The following is a 19909-nucleotide window of genomic DNA, read 5'->3' as shown; positions in this document are numbered from 1 at the left end:
AGTAAAAGAGTTTTCATTAAATAATGAGGCTACATGAAAAAAAAAAAGAGTTCTTTAAAATAGCAACTTCAGCTAGAAGTTGGATACTCTGAAAACACAGAGACTAGGAGTAACTTTTAATGAAAGAACTAATTTTATGGATGAAATAAAGCCAACAGTTTCAAGACCTAACACCTATAGATTTACTTGTGCTTTGCCAGCTAAATTCAGGGATTGACAGACAAAAGAAAATACAAAACACAAGTTAAATCTTCAAAGGTTGAGCTGTAATCATGTAACTTGGAATGCCAACACTTAAAAAGAAAAAAAGACATCAAAAAGCTCATTTTTTCTCCTATTTTTCCTGTATTTTTTTTCCCCATTTTCTTTCCCTGTGAAGTTGATTCAATTTATTTCTTCCTTTGCCAGCTGTTACTGGAACCAAAAGAAAATGCACCATCTGAAACAGTAGGAAAGTGAACTTGAGTAGATTCAAGACAATTATTTCCTAAAACTATTTTAATTCTGTTAGTGCTGTATTAATTTCAAATGTCTTTCAGCAGGAAAGAAATAAGCCTGTAAGACAAGCAATACAAATTGTGCTACTGTAAATTTTTCTATGAATGTGTACATTTACAAATGTGGTTCAGATGAACAAAAGTATCAGGTTGCATGTATTTCATTCAAGTTAATGAATACAATCAACAACATCTTAATTCTAAATCTAATCAAACCATATAAATTATTTTTTTGCTCAAGCATACCTCTATCGGGAATACTCCCAACATTTCCAAGACATTCTCTGCTGCACAAATCATGGCCATACAAACCTTGCTCTCTAGCTTAACACCAGACCACGTCATTGTAATTGTACAAAATCAAAGAAATTCGCTTGGATGCAAAAGCCATTATTTTCAATTTCTGTGGCTCACCAAATATTTAGGAATTAATTGCAGGCTAGCAAAAAGACATCCAACATTCCTGTTGGACATCCAACATTCATCTCTTATCATAACTAAACCTGAGAGTCTCTAATTCCATTTTCTGAAATGGAAGACATGAAATAGCTTTGCAATTAATAGAAGTTTTGCTTAAGTAATAAAGCAGGATAATGATAACATTCAGTTAATGGAAGTTAATCATACAAAGTTTTAACCATTTGCAAATTTACATATTTAAGATGTTTTTTTTAAAACTGTTATTCTGAATATTTCTAATTAAGAAGTGCATTGTTACACTTATAAAACAAGAAAAAGGATTTAAAAGTTATTTCAGGATAGTGCCTACCAAAGGTACTGCTCCATAAAGTCAGAAACACTCAGAAACAGATCTGTAAATCAGGCTGTCAGAAATACTGGAGTTTAGTGTTCTACTGTACTAAGAAGAGAAGCTTGTGTTAAGCAAAAATTTCAGAAAAATGATCACTTATGGGTTTGTAAGTAAACATAAAACATGAATGTGCATAAATTAACATAAAACTAAATGCACAAATCAATGAAACTGAAAATATTCATTTCTCAGCAAGCCGGAACTCTAGTTATGTACAGGAAACTACACGGACTTGCAGTTGTCATGATCTTGTACTTCTAAAAAGGTCACCTACAGAGATATCTGCATGCAGTTCCTGTACTTACATATTCCATCACCTGGAATCTTCTCCATTTCCCAGACAAAGTCTGACCTCCATGCTGTCAATGAACATTTCCAGACTGCTTTATTACTCTAAAACACTGGAGATTTCCTATGTATATGAAACTCAGTTATTCTTCTGATGGATACTTAAAGGCAGCATGTTTTAAAAGGAGTTGAAAGAAAGCACCCTAAGCTTTGGTAGGACTATACGAAACTCCTTTTCCAGCCCTGAGTTTGCAATTGGTTGATCAAGGTCAATTAAACTCCCAGGAAGCACTATTAACACTAGATGGGAAAAATATAAATACACAAATTCCTTAATCAGAAGGCAATATGCCTTCATCACCCCTGTGCAACACTGCTGGGAAGAAAATAAAAACAGAAATAAACACATAAAAGAGGGTATATCACTTCAGGAACAAAGGCAGATTTTTAACAGTGGAAGGACATAGAAGCAGAGCAGTAAACTTTCTTTATGGAAACACATTTCTAAATTCTCAGATGTGAGAGAACTAGATGATCCAAAAAGATCTTCAGAGGGGTGCACAGAAAATGCTGTTTAGAGGAGGGGTAAAAAGGAACCTCATTAAGTTATTAAGCTTTTAAAATTCATTAAGTCAGAAAATTTTCTATGCTTCCCTCTGCACAATAGTGAAAATACATCTCATGTTAAAGGTGGGAGGCATTTTGTGAAGGCTTCTGATAAGCATAAAATCTGGAAATCTGTATTATGTATTGATAACAGAAAAGACCTGCAGTAAGCACAAATGTAAGTAAAATGTAACAGGAGAAGACCTATAGGTAGCAAAGAGTCTACCTGAAAAGAGGCCTGACCCTGAAGCTGAAAAAGTCAAGTAACAAGTGCATTTTGCTAACCTGATTTTTTTTTTCTTTTACATATAGTAAATATAAAGAAACAGATCGAAAGAATCTTCATTTTTTTCTTTTGAATGCAAGTTTCTGTCTGCCCAGAAATTCTCCTTAGTTCTGAAACTGGGCCAGCTCTTTACACAAAGACATTTCATACAAAAATCCTCCAGATGAAGGGCAGGATAGATGGTAGGTGTTCTATGTAAGGGTTACATAGGAAAACAACTTATTAGCAAGGAAAAACTCTGTGGCATCTTTTAGACTTTCCACTGTACCACTACAGAATAAACCCCTATTCCTGGCACAAGTTTTAACCACTTATAGCATTTCTTTCTGCTTATGTTGGTTAAAAAACAAACTGCAAAATTGTTGTACACAACAACTAAGGGCATCAAGCCGTCCTTGAGAAACAGACTTTTAATTCATTTACTATGCCAGCTGTTGTATAGGAATTGTTCAAGGATTAAATCACCAATTTTTTAATATTTATGTACGAATCCAATCTTCTGTTTTCTTCCTGTAAATATATAAATTACACTGCAAGTAATAAAAACAAATTACCTTTAGAAAAATCCAAGTCGCTACTGCTTAAGGAGAACTCTTTGTGGTTAAAATCATAGCATACTAATTTACTCTAGTTTTCTCAACTTCAAATAATACAGTTTTGTAATCTTTCCTTTTTGTGACTTACAGAAAAATATAAAGACTACTCAAGCAACAAGTAGGATATTTTTTAAACTGCACCACAGTGTTGGTGATACACCTATGATAAATATTTTTTAGACATACAAATGACTTCATTTTTCACTTAATAACAAGGTGCATGCTTTCTTTTCATTGACCCTTGTAGGACACTACCCGATCAAGTCATATTCCCAACTGAGACTGTACCATTTTTAATTAGATGTATACCACTGAAAAAAATATATGAAAAATATATGAAAACCTACATGATTTCACATCTTCTCCAAATTTTAAAAGACACATCTACTCATTCTCTCTTTTTTTCCAACTCTATAGTTTACTTGGAAAAAATTATGCTGGTTCTATCTATTCAAACACCACATCATTTCAATACAAAAATCCATATAAAAAATCAATTTTACCAAATATATTATCTCCACTCCATTTCCCTTTTCATCTCCTATTCATTACAATCAACAAAATACAACTTTAAGTGCTGGATAACATTTGTATCATGTAAATTAATATAATGTGAAGCAACAAATTTAATTCTGAAGAAAAATAACACAACTTTCAATCTCAAGTGCAAATGGAAAAAGAGACAATTCTTTGTGGGTCTAGCTGGATACCAAAGTCGTATGCCCACATAGCTCACAATTTACATCCTTAAAGAATTAATTTCAACTAACTCTTAATATTAACTCAAGTATTTTCCAAATTACACTGCATGATCTTAGAACCTATACAGCCTATTATATACTCTGATCACTTTACTTTTGCCTATCAGGAATTTTTATTTTTCTTTATATCTCTTTTGAATCTGCTGGTAGAATTAGGATTCTTAAACCTGCACATTTTATAGAATGATAAACTGACTAAAATGCTATTCTGGCACTGCTCAGCAATAGCCAAAACACTGCTGTAAATCAATGACATTCTAGCTGTAAGTGTAGAGCACAGCACTGTATGGGTGCTGTGAGGAAAGCTAACTCCATCCCAGCCAGACTCTGTACAACATTCTGTAGAACAATGAACTGACCACATTCCATGAAACAAATATATATAGAAAAAAAAATAACAACAATGCTTGGATTTTCTCCAGAAGAAAAGATGGCAGTACCTGGTAAGCTTGCAACATCTGCTCAGCAAACTTCTGTAGCTCTGACAGTAGAAAAGACATTAAAGAATTTCGAAGTGTGTTGTTCCTTCCTAGCAAAACAAGAGTGTGTGACACAGCATCCAGTGCCTGAAACTAAAAAGAAATGTAATCTTTCAAAACCTGTTTTTTTTTTGGTTTTTTTTTGTTTTTTACCCCAAATGAATCCCTTAAACAGAAACAAGACTTACATGTTGTTTTTTTAAGAATGAAATCAAACTCCTTTTTCTTATAAATTATGTATGTAATTAAGGTAATACAGCATATAGGAGATATATATTCTCATATACCATTACAAAAACCCATATGCTTTACCCAGAAATCATGTGCTCTCTTAAGTTTAGCACTACACCATATAAAGAAATGTCTCCAAGGGTGCAAACTCTGCAGGGGGCAGCTCTTGGGCATTAGATGCCATCATGCTCTTCCTGCTGTCATAGCAAATGAGTGATCACTCTGCACAGACAGAGCCTAATTTTTGTCATAGATAGACAAATGAACAAACAAATAATTTGAAATAAACTAGCTAAGAGATATATTGGATATTTCAGTCAATGGAGTTATCAAGAATAAACTTGATTAAATGCAAGCTGATAGAAGATGCATTGGACTTTCAAGTTCAAACAATTCATTTGCAATTTGTTGTTTAACTGGCTGTTATTTAGGCATGTCTCTTGAACCACAAAATGAGTTATGTGAACTTAAATGAGAATTATGATTGCTATTCCTTTCCATTTAAAACAAATAAAATCTATTTTCTTAGTTTCCATAAATGCAATGTACAGTAATTATACAATGCTGTACTTTACGTAACATACTGCTCTAGACAGCAACAAAACATTTAATATAACACTACTAGAATATGTTTTTCTAATGCAAGAATTCAAAGAAAAAAAATTAAATATAATGAATATAAAACTTTATACCCCTACAGCATTCAGTTTATTCAGTAGCACTTGCACAGTATCTGTTGAAACAGCTAACACACTGCAGATGGATATTCCTGACTGACAAAACAGTACTCTGACCTTGTCTTAACCACTCAAAAGCACTACTGCAAGTAGTTAATTCCTCTAGCCAGGTTATGCTTATCTGTACTCAGACCAACTGCTGTTTTTTGTCCATTTTGTTTGGCTATGAGTTTATGGGGAAGTTCAGGTTGAATATTTGGAAAAAATTCTTTTCTGAAACGAGTGGTCAGGCACTGGAGTGGGCTGTCCAGGGAGGTGGTAGAATCACTGTCCCTGGAAGTCTTCAAGAAACATTTAGATGTTGAACGAAAGGACATGGTTTAGAGGGGAAATACTGTAGGTGGACAGGTGGACTAGATGATCTCTGAGGTCTTTTCCAACCTTGGTGATTCTATGATTCTATATATATTCACATTCTCAACTAAACTACCACTTAACAAGTCCGAATGGGACAAATCTTCCTGAAAAGCAGGAAAACAAACAGTTGACAGTCGGGAAGGTAATTATGAGTCATCAATGTGAACTTACAAAAGAGAATGCTCAGACAACTTGATAGCCTTCTAGGATTAGATGTCTAGCTGAATGGGTGCAAGGAGGACAGCGACCTACCTTGATACAATAAGACTTTCAACACTGTCCCCCATAAAACCCATTTCAACAAAATTTTGAAGTATTATGTATGAAATACTGAGTAAGTGGACAGTGTGAGGAATTAATAACTGCCCAATTTGCCACACTTGGGGAACTGTGATCTGAGGTACAACATCCTGCCAGAGGCCACTCACTATTGGTATTTCTCAGGGCTTACTGTTGGCACCAAAGCTGTTTAACATCTTCACGAGTAACACTTGTTATGATGGGACAGACTGCACTCCACTGCAAGTTTGAAGACAATACAAAAGCAGAAAGAGTGGTAGACCTCCTGGAAACCAACAAGTTGAAAAAGCTAGCAATATGTCCTTATGACATAAGCCAACACCACCCCAGTCTGCAAGAGCAGAAGCACTGCCAGCAGATTGAGGGAGGTAATCTTTACCCTCTGTTCACCACTGGTGAAAGGCGTTTGGAGTGTTGAGGTTCAGTTCTGGGTTCTCCAGCAGAGAAGAAGGAAACATGTTGGAGTGAAACCCACAAAGATGATGATGAAGGAATTGGAATGTCTGAAACACAGGAAGCTGCTGATAGAGCTCCAACTACTCAGCTTTAGAAGAAAAGGCTTGGAGAGATCTTATCAATGTATATATCCGATGGGGAAAAGTAAAGAAGATGTAGCCCAACTCTTCTCAATGGTACCTGGTGAAGTGACAAGAAGCAACAGACAAAACACAGGAATTTCTATTTAAATATGATTTAAATATATTTATTTATATTTATTGTGATAGTAATCAGTGATAGAGGTTGCCCAGGGAGATTGTGGAGTCTCTATCCTTGGGGATATTCAATGCATGACTGAACGCAGCCCCTGACAACCTGCCCTGACCGAGCCTGCTTGAGTAGGGAATTGGATCTTTCAACATCAATGAATATGGATTTACATTTTTGCCTTGTTTCAAAACATTACCTGCCAAGTCAACTGGTTCCAGTTTCTATTAAAATACTGCTACTACCAACAAAAACACTGCTAATTATATCTTTAATTTTACTTAAAAAGCAATTCTTACACAAGCATGAAATCAATCAGTCTTTTAAGTATTGTGATGGCATTTAAGATGCATTGAAGTGCTCAGGTTTCCATGGTTCAAGAAGAATACAATTTACAGATTTATTTACTTATTTTCACATCTTAAATGGATGAACTATCATTTATTAGCTAAGGTTTCTAAGAGTTACAACTTTAATAACACCTTACTAGACACTTACATAGCTATTAGTCCTAGACAATACACTTTTGACTTTTATAAGCCTATGGAAGCAAAAAAGCACCCACACTGACTCATTATCTTCAGGCATATTTATAGCACAGATCTTTCAACTGTATCCCAGCAATTTATGGTGTAGAGACTATATTCATTCCAATGTGAAACTCGTACTGGTTCCCATTCTCTACTGTTCGCTTCTCCACAGAGCTATAATCTCAAGGATATCACAGTTTACATTTCAAGTTCTCAAGTTCATGTACTACCCGAATATATACAGATTTCATATATATAGCCTGTAAGTTATTTAGCCTTCAATTCTACCAAGAGTACACATCCTTGAGGAAAGTAATAAAATACAATCACCCAGCTTTAATTTCTTCATGACTAAGGGTCAGTATGGTCACACTCTGCTAAAGCAATCCAGCATCTTCCTCCTCTCACCCGTTAATCAGTAGCTTTCCAATTACTTCCACAATGGTCAATAGTTGATGTAATGCCTGTTTACCAGCCTAATACAACCAATCGGCTTGGCTATTATTTGCCCATTATGAGACAATCTCCCATTCACAATCTTAACAATCAAACGTTAGTGAATCTTTGCTATTAATCACCTCCTTTAGGTGTAATCTCCACATAAATACAAGAAAATTATAAAAGACAGTGAAGTTTTTCTGATCATCATCAAGTCTTCATGCTGACACAGATAAATAATAAATCTCGACATTAAAGAAAATTCAGAAATTGTGTACATATAGCTTTGAAAATCTGCAAGATTAAAATGTTAAAGTTAAATGTTCCATTACAAAATACCTGCAGCTATCACTAGAAGAAAAAAAAGCAAAATGAGACCAAATAAAGGAATTAAAAGATAAAATGTGATCTGAAGACACCTTCACAAACTAATGAGCTTTCATTAGACATTATTCAGTACTCCATGCTCCTTAGACAGGCAAAACTCATTGATTCAACTATAATTCAGAGACAGAAATCAAATAGCACAGCCTGCCTTAGGTCTGATAAAGTACTTTTCAATGCTACTCTTCCCAAAGAACACTCTCGAAAGAGAATCTTTCAAAAAAGAGTCTATATTCTTTCTACTTTGGCAAGAGTTACCATTTTCTAGTAGGACTTATGCAGGAATAAGTGATAGGGAATCTTCAAATTTAAAGCCTAAGCCTCTACTAAATTAAGTACATAGGGATTTTATAATGATGGTACTTACGGAACTTGAGATATGAGTATTGATGTCTCTGAAAAATCCCACCTGCTAGTGATTTATTAAAGAGCACAGATTCACTGTTGCATTTTGGTGTATCTTAGTACATTAAAAAAAAAAGGAGAAAGCAAAGAATTAAAAAAAAAAAAACCCTCAGAGGCTATATACATTAAAAACACACCAAATTTATATTAGATTAGAAAGCAATCCACAAATACAGAAGAAAAGCAAGACTTCGTTCTTCAAAGTGATGTTCATATGTTGCTAATTAAACTCTAGAAACACTCAAACTGATAACAGTTCAAATAGTATGTAGTTTCATTAAAAATAAAGCACTTCCTCAGCTCTCAAATCTATCAACCAAACATTAAAAAAACAACAGAAATATTTTAATCCCTTGAGTTGGTATAGATGCAATAAAACCTGCGCTGTTCAGGATTTCTCAGAAGTAGTCAGAAAACCAAATCTCAAATAAATAAATAAACAATCAAACCGACAAAAAACATACCAGAAACAAGAAAACAATGGAGTCTGGTAGACGCTTAGCCCATAACCCTCATTCCACACTCCAGCTTCTACTCTGTACCCATGTTTCTCATGATGCGCAGCAACCTTTCCCAGTGGTTGGGAAGGATGTGTGTTGCCAAAATGAATACACAGTATCAATGTTCTGCTTGCCTCAGGCCTATCGATTTGGTCTCTCCCGGAACGTGCCAATTTTAAAACCCACTGGAAGGTATTTTTGACTTTTCACTGCTCTTGCCATGCAATTTCAAACAGGCTATAATTTTCAAAAGTTATTAGTAAGTAAAAGAGTGATCAACAAGACAAACAGTGCTCAAACTTGTTTCTCCAAAAAACTGGGATAAAAACCTTTAAATATCAGCTATATGTTTAGAATATGTTAGACTTCAATTCTTTCAGTTTCAAAAAGTGAGTTTCAAAATTGTTAGTTCTTATGCAAGCAAAATAATTCCTTCCTGAATTACATGATTCAGTAAATCTTGTGACTATGAAAATTGAACCTTAGTTTCTTTTTCAGCTGCTTACAGCTGTCATGCCAATTAACAGCACTCTTCTTCCAAACGACTGGCATATGTGGCAACATAAGACAAAGGCAAATAATTAAACAGGTATCGTCAAATTATGGGGTACTAAAAGCAAAGCAGTATTTTTGCCTTTGAATTTACATTATCTTTGCACTTTGTTTAATCCATCCTAACTTTCACGCCTAAATCACCAAGGTCAATTGAAAGTAATCACTTATTTGCAGAGAGCATTAATATGCCTTATCTTACTGTTGTGTTGTTTCTTTTGTTAATTTGGTCGTTGTCATTCATCTACTCCCCAGCTTACTCTGTGCTATTTCTCCTGTCTTCCAAATCCAGGAATTTGTTATGTTATTGGCTCTGTAAGCTTTGCTGTGAACCCATCCTCTGCACTTATTCCTTTATAATCTTGTTCATGCATCTAAAACTCTTCTAAAACTTATTTTCTCTGCTAGGACAACCAACTTCCTTGCTGCAAGTTTCTTTTTTTTATACTGCAGTACCTCAGTACTGTTTTGCTGAGCTTTGGCTGAAAACCTTTTTGATGGACAGTGTGACATACAGCTTTGTATGCTATAAACTGCTACCCAATAGCTTCCTCATACCTTTCTCTTAATTATAGAACATGCTTTATTAGAAATTCTATAGTCACAATAACACCATCTTCAAGTCTTTTATTCTAAACTTAGTTTTACTTTTTTTCCATTCAGTTTAATGAGATAAAATTTTTTCTTTCCAATTTTGAATGTAACTCAAGAAAATATAAGACATAAAACAAAAATATCTTGTTGATCAGATAAAATAAATATAATAAACTCTGTTGTGGATTTGTGTGTTTTTTTTCTTGTTTGTAGTGTGGTAATCTCTTGAGTTGTTGTTTTAAAGAAGAAAAAAAACATCCAAAAAATCAAAGCATGAACTAGATAATCTTAAAAGAATTCAGGACTGTAAATCACAGTCAAATTTAATTCTTATTCTATCACAACATGGTAGTACTCATTTCCATCTTGCTTACAGCACCTCAGCCCCATTGCTTTTAGAGAAAAGACGTATTACTTTAGGGTGCACAAACACACAATTTATGAGTACCTCTGAAGACTACATACAAGAAATTGATCTACAAAGAAATCCAGCTAAATACTTAATACACTTGCAATCCTGCTTTTCATCACTACTTTAAGCAATGCTACATTGGCAGGGGTCAATGTTTGAACCTTTTCCATGATTCATGAAGCAGGCATCTACACACCTAAATCATCCAAGAGTCTGGGACCAGTAAACACTGTCAACAAGAAAACAGTGTTTCTGTTTTCTTAACTTCAACAAACTACAATCTCAGAGCAACCGCTCATGTGAATGTGTGCTGCTGCTGCCCATTTTTTTAAATAACTGAAGTGAGTAAGCTATTGATTATTTATAACCAGCTCTAAATGCAAAATCTTCCTTGTCTGCAAGATGCAAATTCATACTCCTCTTGATCCTCTCTTCTTAGATAGCAATGGTCAGAAGCCTGTAAGTGTACAGAACTGCCACCTGTCTGCTGATGCTGGGTGCCTGCACTACCCTAAAAGATGCATAAGACACTAAGCAACAAGAGTGAGTCAGCCAGAAGAGAAGAGCTATAGATTCAATTTTTTAATCTGAAGACTGCTTAGAAATAGGTACTGGATAAAATCACATAAAATCAGTATTGTTTCATTTTTAACCTTTAAAAAATATAGTGTGAGCTGGTTACCGTTAAGGAATTTTAAGAATGCAAATCAATGTCTCATTTAGTTGATTAAGATTCAGACAATCTCTGGAAATGAAAATGAATTTCAGATGTTTATCTCTCAATCTCTCATTCCCCTCTGTTCACGTGCCAGCAACTTTGAACACCACAAAATCTACTAGAAGTGCAAAGTACCTAGCATTCATTGATTGAAGAGAACAGGTACCTTGTTCAGGGTTGCAGATTTCACTGCAGAATTAAGCACTGAAAGTTATACAAGGAATACCTTTTGCAATTGGCTTTAGAGAACAGGGCTCTGTACAGGTTATTTCATTTCTAACCTATTTCTGCAAGAAAAACACTCATCCTACTTGGGCACACAAGTATTTCCTAGAGAAGCATGACAAATTTAAGCTGCAAGAAAAGCAAACAGGCAAAAGAACAGAGAAATTCTACGGTTCTTGTTATTCAATACATACAAACATTTAAAAAGACTGATCAAAACTTCAATGCATATTTACAGCAATACAGGCATTTTGGATACCATTAAAAACAAAACAAAACAAAACAAAACAAACAACCTTTGTCCTAATGGTAGAAAAAAAAATATTCAGCTAACTTCATCCCATAACTCTTTAAAACTTGTAGCTTTAGTTAATGGCGTGTATCATCTGAGGATTTTTGGGAAGGTGGACAAAAGTCTCAGAGGCAGACAAAATTTTATTTCATTCATTCCTGTTCAGCTACTCCTATGATCCACTTTGCTGAAGTAAATGAGTCAGTCAATCTGGTGATTGCTTTAGACTGTAGCGATTTACAAGACAATGGACTCTGATTACCATTTGACTTAAATAGCTCTCCACATAGGACAACAGATTGCTGAGAAAATTTAATTCAACAATCAAGTGATTCAAACATTGACTCTTACTAGACCATAAAATTCCAGCTACGCATTCTAATATTCATGTAAATGAACTGCTGTTCCACTATGTATGCAAAATTCTCTGGCCAACCAAAACGCACGGTTTTTCAAGAGCCACGATACTCCCCTTTGAACTCAATTAATTTCAGAAAACTGAAACTCACTAGTTTCATACTTGAGAACCACTGGTGATATGAGAAACTATTTTTAATTATTACTTGCCCCCGAGCAGGCAAGGTTTTTGTAAACCGAGGAGTAAAGTCCAGTCCTGGCAGCTGCTGACAGAACTTGCTGCAAACCATACTCATCTGGGGGGAACTTACTGCCAGCTCCATATATTTAAACCACCAAAAATTACAAGATTGCTCTCTACTTGGCAATTTCAGTCATTAATGAATCATTCAAGTTGTATCCTAGATAAGAAAAGATTTGAAACCCTGGTTCTAGTTCATGGTACTTTTTCAAATGCATGAACAAACTTCCATATATTTCATAACACAATTGCTAATAAGATTCAATTACTTCCCTTTTTCTTCTTTTCGCTGTACTACATTTCCAACCTGGAATTTTCATCAATGTTTGTGACTCCTTTCTTATAAAAGCATGAAGCGACTACCAGGAATTCTTCCATTTGCTTTTCTACTAAACGTACTATTAGTAATATTTGAACTTTTGCAAAATTCTTCACGAAGACTTTTAGATGGAACATAAACAAGGAACATTAAAATGGGCAGCAAAGTTTCACACAGGATACATTTTCTACAAACTGTTCATGTCTCAGCGTCCTTTCAGATATTCTTTAACACACAAAAAAACTTCAAACAGCTACCTAGAGATAGAGTAGCCAATTCTCAACGTACAAGGGCAAAAAAAAAATAAATAAAAAAGAAAATGGAAGGAAACAGCAAATAACATTTTTCATTTTGTTAAATGGTGCAGGCAATTCGTGACTCTTGACAGCATCTTTTGTCAGTATTGATGTGTTAAATAGAGCAAAGAAGCAGGAAACAATCACGGTTCACTGAAACGGGGCTCTTTTCTTTCTGGGCCTTGTTTGAAAGAGATTAGAAGAGTGGGGGTGATGGATGGGTGACGTATTTGTTGGACAAAACCAAGCACTACAAAATAGTATAGCCTGAGAATCCTACACAGCACAAATGCAGTCTGGAATCCTTCAAGCAACGCAGAATTTGCCTTCTATTTCAGTGATTTCATTCAGTCCTTAAAACAAGAGGTCCAACAAACGGGCACAGTTCTCCATAAGGAACCCACAGTGAAGGCTAGGATCTTTTGGCACATAATTGAAGCATTAGCTACACTTCAAATTACACTATCAGCAACACCTAACGGAAGACAACTAGAGCAGTGAACATCAAGATGCTGATAAACTAGTGTGACATCACCAGGGATCACATCACATCGATCCTTTGTAATGCAGAACCCCATGGCAGTATATGGCCTCTACAGTGTTGAACACAGTTCAACTGAAGGAAGCAACACGAAAAAGTTCTCTCCAAAGTACTGAACTACACTCTAAATCACTTACCAATAATTGGTTTGATGATTTGCACAGCTGTATATACAAAGGATGTAAATAAGACATGTACAAAGTAACTCCATTTATGTTACATTGATTTGACTTTTAAAGCTAATTCCATATGCTATGAAATTATAGCCAGCTCAAATTCCCCACAGCAGATTTGCAGGCAGGCTCCAGGAAGCTTTCCATGTAAAAGGAATTCAGCATCCTCTCAGAAATGCTCTGCTTCAAGGAGCTGTGCAAAACCTTCCCTAGAAACATGAAACAAACAGCATTCTGAACACCGCAGGAGTTTGGAATTCCCAGCGACCCTGACTGTTGTACAACAGGAGACTGGAGTGTTAGTTCCAGTGCACCATGGAAAATAGAGTAAGTAATGCATCTTGGAGCTGGACAGATCAAAAAAAGGACAAAAAAGCAGGCACGGTGTACATTCATTTAGTATGATTCTGAGAAAGGGGAGTGAGATAGCTGTTGTCAATTCTCAAACAGACTGATTAAACAGAAGAAACATCCCTTTGCTTTCTATCTCATCAGAAGAAGCAAAGTTTCTACTCTGCTGGGGCTAAGATTATACAGCACAACTATCAGGGAGCAAGGATGTCTGTTTTGTCAGGTACTGAGAACAGAACATTTGAAAAGTACAGCTGATGGCTCCCAGAACACAGCACAGTCTAACAAAGGTTTCTTTTAAGTGGACTGCACTACTCTCTTTGCAACAAAGCAGGACTTGCAAAGAATCTGTCTAAATAGGACAGTGGCTCCGCTGATAGAGGAGTGACTCTTAACTGAATGAACAATTCGCACACTGAGAGGTAACAAACACACCAACAGCAACACATTCACGTGAAACTCCAAGAGTCTCAGTGATGAAGATTCACAAATGGGTGATAAGAGCTTAATCCAAAGATAGCAGTGACTGTCACAAATTTCACAGTGTGAGAGCTCATCTGTACAAGAATTAGATACAAGATGCTCACAAGCTTTTCTGTGTCAGCACAACGGGGTTGTGTGATCATGCTGGCAGAAGGAGCAAAGATAAGTCTTCTAACAGATGATTTATCCTCAGCACATTCATTCTTCATCCTTAGCAGCAATGAATTAAGACCCCTTCTAGATACTTCCAGATGGCTCCTTGCAAAAAGACTGTTTGCCAGTTGTACATAGAGGGAGGGAGAAAAGAAAAATAAAAAAGGGAAATTCAAAAGGTTAATTGGAGTTCTTTGATTTTAAATGGTTTTACATTTTATGCAATATTTCCTTTTACTCAACCTCTTTATCTTAAATGAAAGATGTTTTTTCTTTGCTTTGTGTCTATCTGTAGTTTCAGGTCAAAAATTCTATCCAAAGTGCACATCTTTACGCAACTGAATCCAGGCAGAGAAGCTCTAGGTAAATGTCTTTCTGGCTCCTGAAGCACTTCCAGTGCTTTATAATTAGAAACCTCCCAAACAATGGGACTCGGTAGTTAAAGCAAGTAATCTTACTGCTGTTTTTCTTTCTTTACATCTAATGCAGAAATAATTATCTTTCCTACGATTCTCAAAGGTTCTTTTAACGTTATTTAATTCACTCTGCAAAATGCCGAGATTACTTTTGAAGATGAGGCATTCAGCATAATCCACAGCCATTTGGGTCTTTGTTCACTTTTTGAAGGTGTTTCGTTCAGCTCTTTGTCCTCCTTGACAGATCCTGACAGTTTTATAGGTGAGGACAGCAAAGAGAAAGTTGCGTCAGATCCTACAGCTGCACCGATGGTTGGCTGTACAAACGCTTTTTGACAGCTAGTAGGGTTAGATTCAACACAGTTCGTAATGGTTTTATACTGCAGGCATTTAAGCATCCTCCTGGGACCAAAATTCATAGTTTGCCACTCTTTTCAGATGACAGCCTCGTAATTAATGGCAATTTTATTTTAAACATATAATCTTGATATTTCAATCACCATTTGAGTAAACAGTGATGATTAACAGTGAAGCATGAAGTGTCTCTGGGAGGTATCTGCTACACAGCACGTGAAGAATTATTTGTACAACTTCCACTACTAATTTGGAATTTATATGTTTATCTCCATTTTTAGCTCATTTTAAACAAATCAAAATTGTGGAAATATACTTCTTTTTTTTTTTTTTTTTTTTTTTTTTCCAGAAAAATCTTTATAAACATTGCAGTTACCACACACATCTTCCTCTCCCCCTGGATATCTGAAAATTATCAGGATTATCCCTTAATTGTCGTCCTAGACATTTTTCAAGACTTTGAAAGCTGTTTGATTGAAGTATTGACTGCTGACATGAATGACTGTTCAGTCAATACTGCAGTAGAAGCAAGATATAAAACATCTCATAAAAAGCCATCTGTTTAGTGAAGTTATTCAGAGGAAAGATGCCACTTGTAAATTATGTGGGCATATTCCACTCTTCCTGAATGATTTCTAAAAGCATGTTGCAGACTTGAAACATTCCATAACAATCAGGATATTTTCTCTCATTTCTCCCTTACCTGTTTCTGTATGTTTCTGTAACATTTCTCCCTTACCTTCTCTTTGTGCTCTGTTCTCCCCCTAGATTCCTCCAATCAACAAACAATCCCCTTTTGGAGAGCCTCTCAGTTGTGCATCTAAAATTAACTTTATTTTCTATTATTTATAAAATTCCAGTTTGAGTGGAGGAAAGGAACAAGCGGAAAGAACAGACATCAACTATGAAGCAGGCCTTACTGAACTTATGTCTTCTCTTTGTATTCTGTGATCTCTCAAACAGGTAAGAAGAGACACACCTGCATGGCTATTTTTGATATCACACAAACATTAAGCATGCTGACATCATTTCAAGATACAGAGTAGGGACATATCTACAGAAAAAATAAGTATCACACTACAGTGACACTGAAACATACAGCATCCTTGTGTTAGCGACATAAGACTCTAGCCCTGGAAAACTTCTGTATAACACATTTATTTCAGAAAGCTTTACTTTTTCTACCTCTAAACAAAATCCAGGCACATCCATGTCCCCTCCCCTCCTTTAATTTGGTAATGCTGCTCTTTTTTGGGTTCTGGTTGTTTGGGTAGTTTTTTATGTTTACATTCTGAGTTACACACACACAGTGACCCAGGGATTCATTCTATATTACGACAAATGCACATTTGTATCTACAGGCACAGAAGATGTCCAACCTCTCATTTTGCTCAAGGCAACTTGAGAGCTCATCCTACAACAGACACCTAAGATCCAGGCAGCATTCTTCAGATTCCATGAATACAAACTACATTTATTATCATGGGTGCATATATGTATATGTAGACACTACAGTGAGATGTTTAATACTCAAACAATTCCACCACCACGTCTGTTTAAAGTTATCCTAAAAGTCAAAGTAAAAAAAAAATAAATCTTAAGACAGACAATGAAACTCATACAGTAGAATTACTGTGAAGAAAAACTAGGGATTTTTTTTTTTTTAAACCAGAAGATGAAACTTAAAGGGGATGCATAGAACAATAAAAAGTGATGAATACAGACAAAATGCTGCTTAGTCCTACTTGCTTTATTGCCATGGATGTGCCACTCCCGTATTCTTTACTCATTTGCTGATTTACTTTTAAAACCCAACTCTGCAAATGTCTAGAGAGTTACAGGTGTGATCTGAAGCAAAATAACATTTTATCTAGGTGCATTAAAAAGAATAATAATAAAAATTATATGGTCATTATTTTCTGAGTATTTTCTGAGCAGATACTCAGCAAGAGACAAACAACCTGCTTTTGTCTCTTTTCTTCTACCAATTTCTTTTAGTGCTTTTTTAACAGTTTAAAAGTCCTATGCTTGGGAATAGATCAGAAGAATCTGCATGCATAAGCAGAAATTTTCCAACTGCTTTGCAGCGTTTACCATCCATACCACAAAAAAAACAACAAAAACAACCACAAAAACCACCCATAAGAAGTACTCTTCAAAATGTAGCAAGACAGTATTTTAAAAAGTATAAAACCAGAAGAGTATTAATAATTAATAATATTAATAATAATAATATTAATAACACTTAAGTGGTATAGAAAAGATGGAAGATGTTTAAAACTTACCCTATTGACATTGCTGTTTCTTAAAATAATCTGAATTAAATTTTTCATAAATTCTTCAAGCTTCCTGAAACACTTCTTCAGAACATGATTAGATAATTTAGTGTCAGCTATTAATCTGATCAAAACACAAACTGCCTCAGTAAGAAAACTTGAAACTGGAAATTTAGGACTGTTGTAAAAAACAGTTAGCCCATCAAGCAGCTGAGACAATGAATTGCATATCGTGAAAGAATCGTTCTCAAGCTCTGTGAAGTCTGCTTGCAGCATTCCTCCTTCTGACAGTTTTCTTATTTCAAGCAGATGTTGAAAAAACTGCACTGGGACAGTCAAAGGTTCCTCCTTGCTAGAACAGCAAAAATTCAGTGAGGGAACTATTTCCAACCAGTGTTTAGATGTGTCAGCAGTATGCTCAAGGTCTTGGAAATCAGAAGCTATCCCTAAAGACTCAAATGCATAGTCATTAGACACATCACATCCAGAGTCCTGTAACTGGCTTGAGTAATTCACTGGATTTATACGTTCCTCATCCAGAAGAGTTTCAGCAGTGGCACCTGGCTTTCCTGAAATACAAATGTGAAAGTTACGTTTATGTGTAGTTGAAACATTTATATACATCAAAAAAGTATGCCCCATTTCTGCCTTCCTTCTGCTTCCATGCAAAAATCACATGATATGTGCTTGCTGCCCAAGAACTACTCATGACTGACATTTAGCTGCTGTGGAAGGTGATGTTTTTCAAGTCAAAACTATTAGGAAGTAACACATTTGTGAACCAGATGTTTCATGCAGACAGTAGTATAACAATTCTGAGTTTGAGATTTCTGATGGTTCAAAGTATTCACAGGGATAACTGAAGTGGACATCACATAGAAAATTTAAGCGGACGTATTATCTGTACCACCGCTGATTCCCAGGAAAGGAAATGCATGTAGATTTCTGCCTTCCAAAACACTTTTCACTACTTTTATTCTCATTAATTCAGGGCGTTTAAAAAATATATATAGAAAGGACTTATTACTGTAACTGCATTACATAATATTTTCTCCTTTACCCACACTCTTTTGCACTAGGCCAGGTAAGGAATTCTAACAGAGTTGGAGTTGAACAGAACATTACACTTGAACTTATTATTATTTAACAAAGAAAATCACTCAAAAATCTCAACTCTATTTTACACTATCTTCTTCAAAAACATACAAACTGTATTTCAGATGGCATTTATTACATTTGCACTGGTAAGAAATTATTTTACTTAGAGCAGTGTACAATCTTTATCATTTTATTTCATCTTAGACGAAATTGATGCCTCGGTGCATAGGGACAGATGACAAGAGGCTCTCACTGTGCTACATCCAGCCTATGGCAAAAGATTACTGTTAAAACGTGCAAGAGATATTAGAGCAGTGAAGTGGAAAAACAACGCACGTGATCATCTCAGTGCTACAAAACAAAACTAGAGCCCTGTCTGCTCAACCTCTTGCTGTGCCCCATTTACCGGAGCAGTCACGCACAGTCCACTCAATTTTAAACTGCTTACATTTTCCACAAGCGATAATGTACCCTTCTGAGTCTGCATTCCCAAATGAATTAAAAATATATAAATGGTTTGGCAAATAATAACAGCATATCACAATGCATTTCAAAGCATCCATGACAAATTAATAAGCATTTTTAATATTGAAAGCATCACATGACAGCAATCTGCTATATTCCATATACTACTGAAAAAAAAAACTATTGCTTAAAGTTTATAAAGATTTAATTAAATGCACAGTTTCAGATTGAATCCTGACCATGACTTCAGTCACTAAAAACATACTCTGGTACTGAGTTTCAATCCTAATAGCACTGCTTCTGATTGGTAGAAAACCTGTGGGTTTGTTTCAGGGAACGAAGACCATTGTGTCCAACCACCTGACCACGTCTAACAGGGCTAATCCAAGAAGTTACAGCACGTTATCGAGGGCATCGTCCAGATGTCTCCTGAACACTGACAGGTATGGGACAACAACCACCTCACTAGGAAGCCATTTCCATGTCCAACCACCTCCAGAGTACTGAAATTCTTCCCTATACCTAACACGAACATTTTCTTTTATAAATTTATTTTAGTTTTAGTTTCATGCCCCTTTAACATTCAGACAAAGCCAAAACTGAACGGCACCAACTGACTCACAACGAAAGGCCTAACTGCAGGGAAATCAACTGACATTTTCAGAAGGCAGAAGAAGCAGAG

At 35.5% G+C, this 19909-nt stretch overlaps 1 protein-coding gene across 1 annotated transcript in view; it reads right to left on the bottom strand.

The window, feature by feature from the left end:
* MEI4 (meiotic double-stranded break formation protein 4) overlaps positions 1 to 19909 on the bottom strand; it is a 71020-nt gene that overhangs the window by 30994 nt on the left and 20117 nt on the right. The window contains exons 3-4 of the mRNA XM_048937614.1: positions 17674 to 18233; positions 4286 to 4417 (exon numbers count right to left, since the gene is read on the bottom strand). Coding sequence (XP_048793571.1) covers positions 4286 to 4417; positions 17674 to 18233 — 692 coding nt within the window. The remainder of the gene's footprint in view (positions 1 to 4285; positions 4418 to 17673; positions 18234 to 19909) is intronic.

Source organism: Lagopus muta, chromosome 2 (genome assembly GCF_023343835.1).
Source record: "Lagopus muta isolate bLagMut1 chromosome 2, bLagMut1 primary, whole genome shotgun sequence".
Lineage (NCBI taxonomy): Eukaryota > Metazoa > Chordata > Aves > Galliformes > Phasianidae > Lagopus > Lagopus muta.
This window is presented reverse-complemented; position numbering and strand designations above follow the sequence as displayed.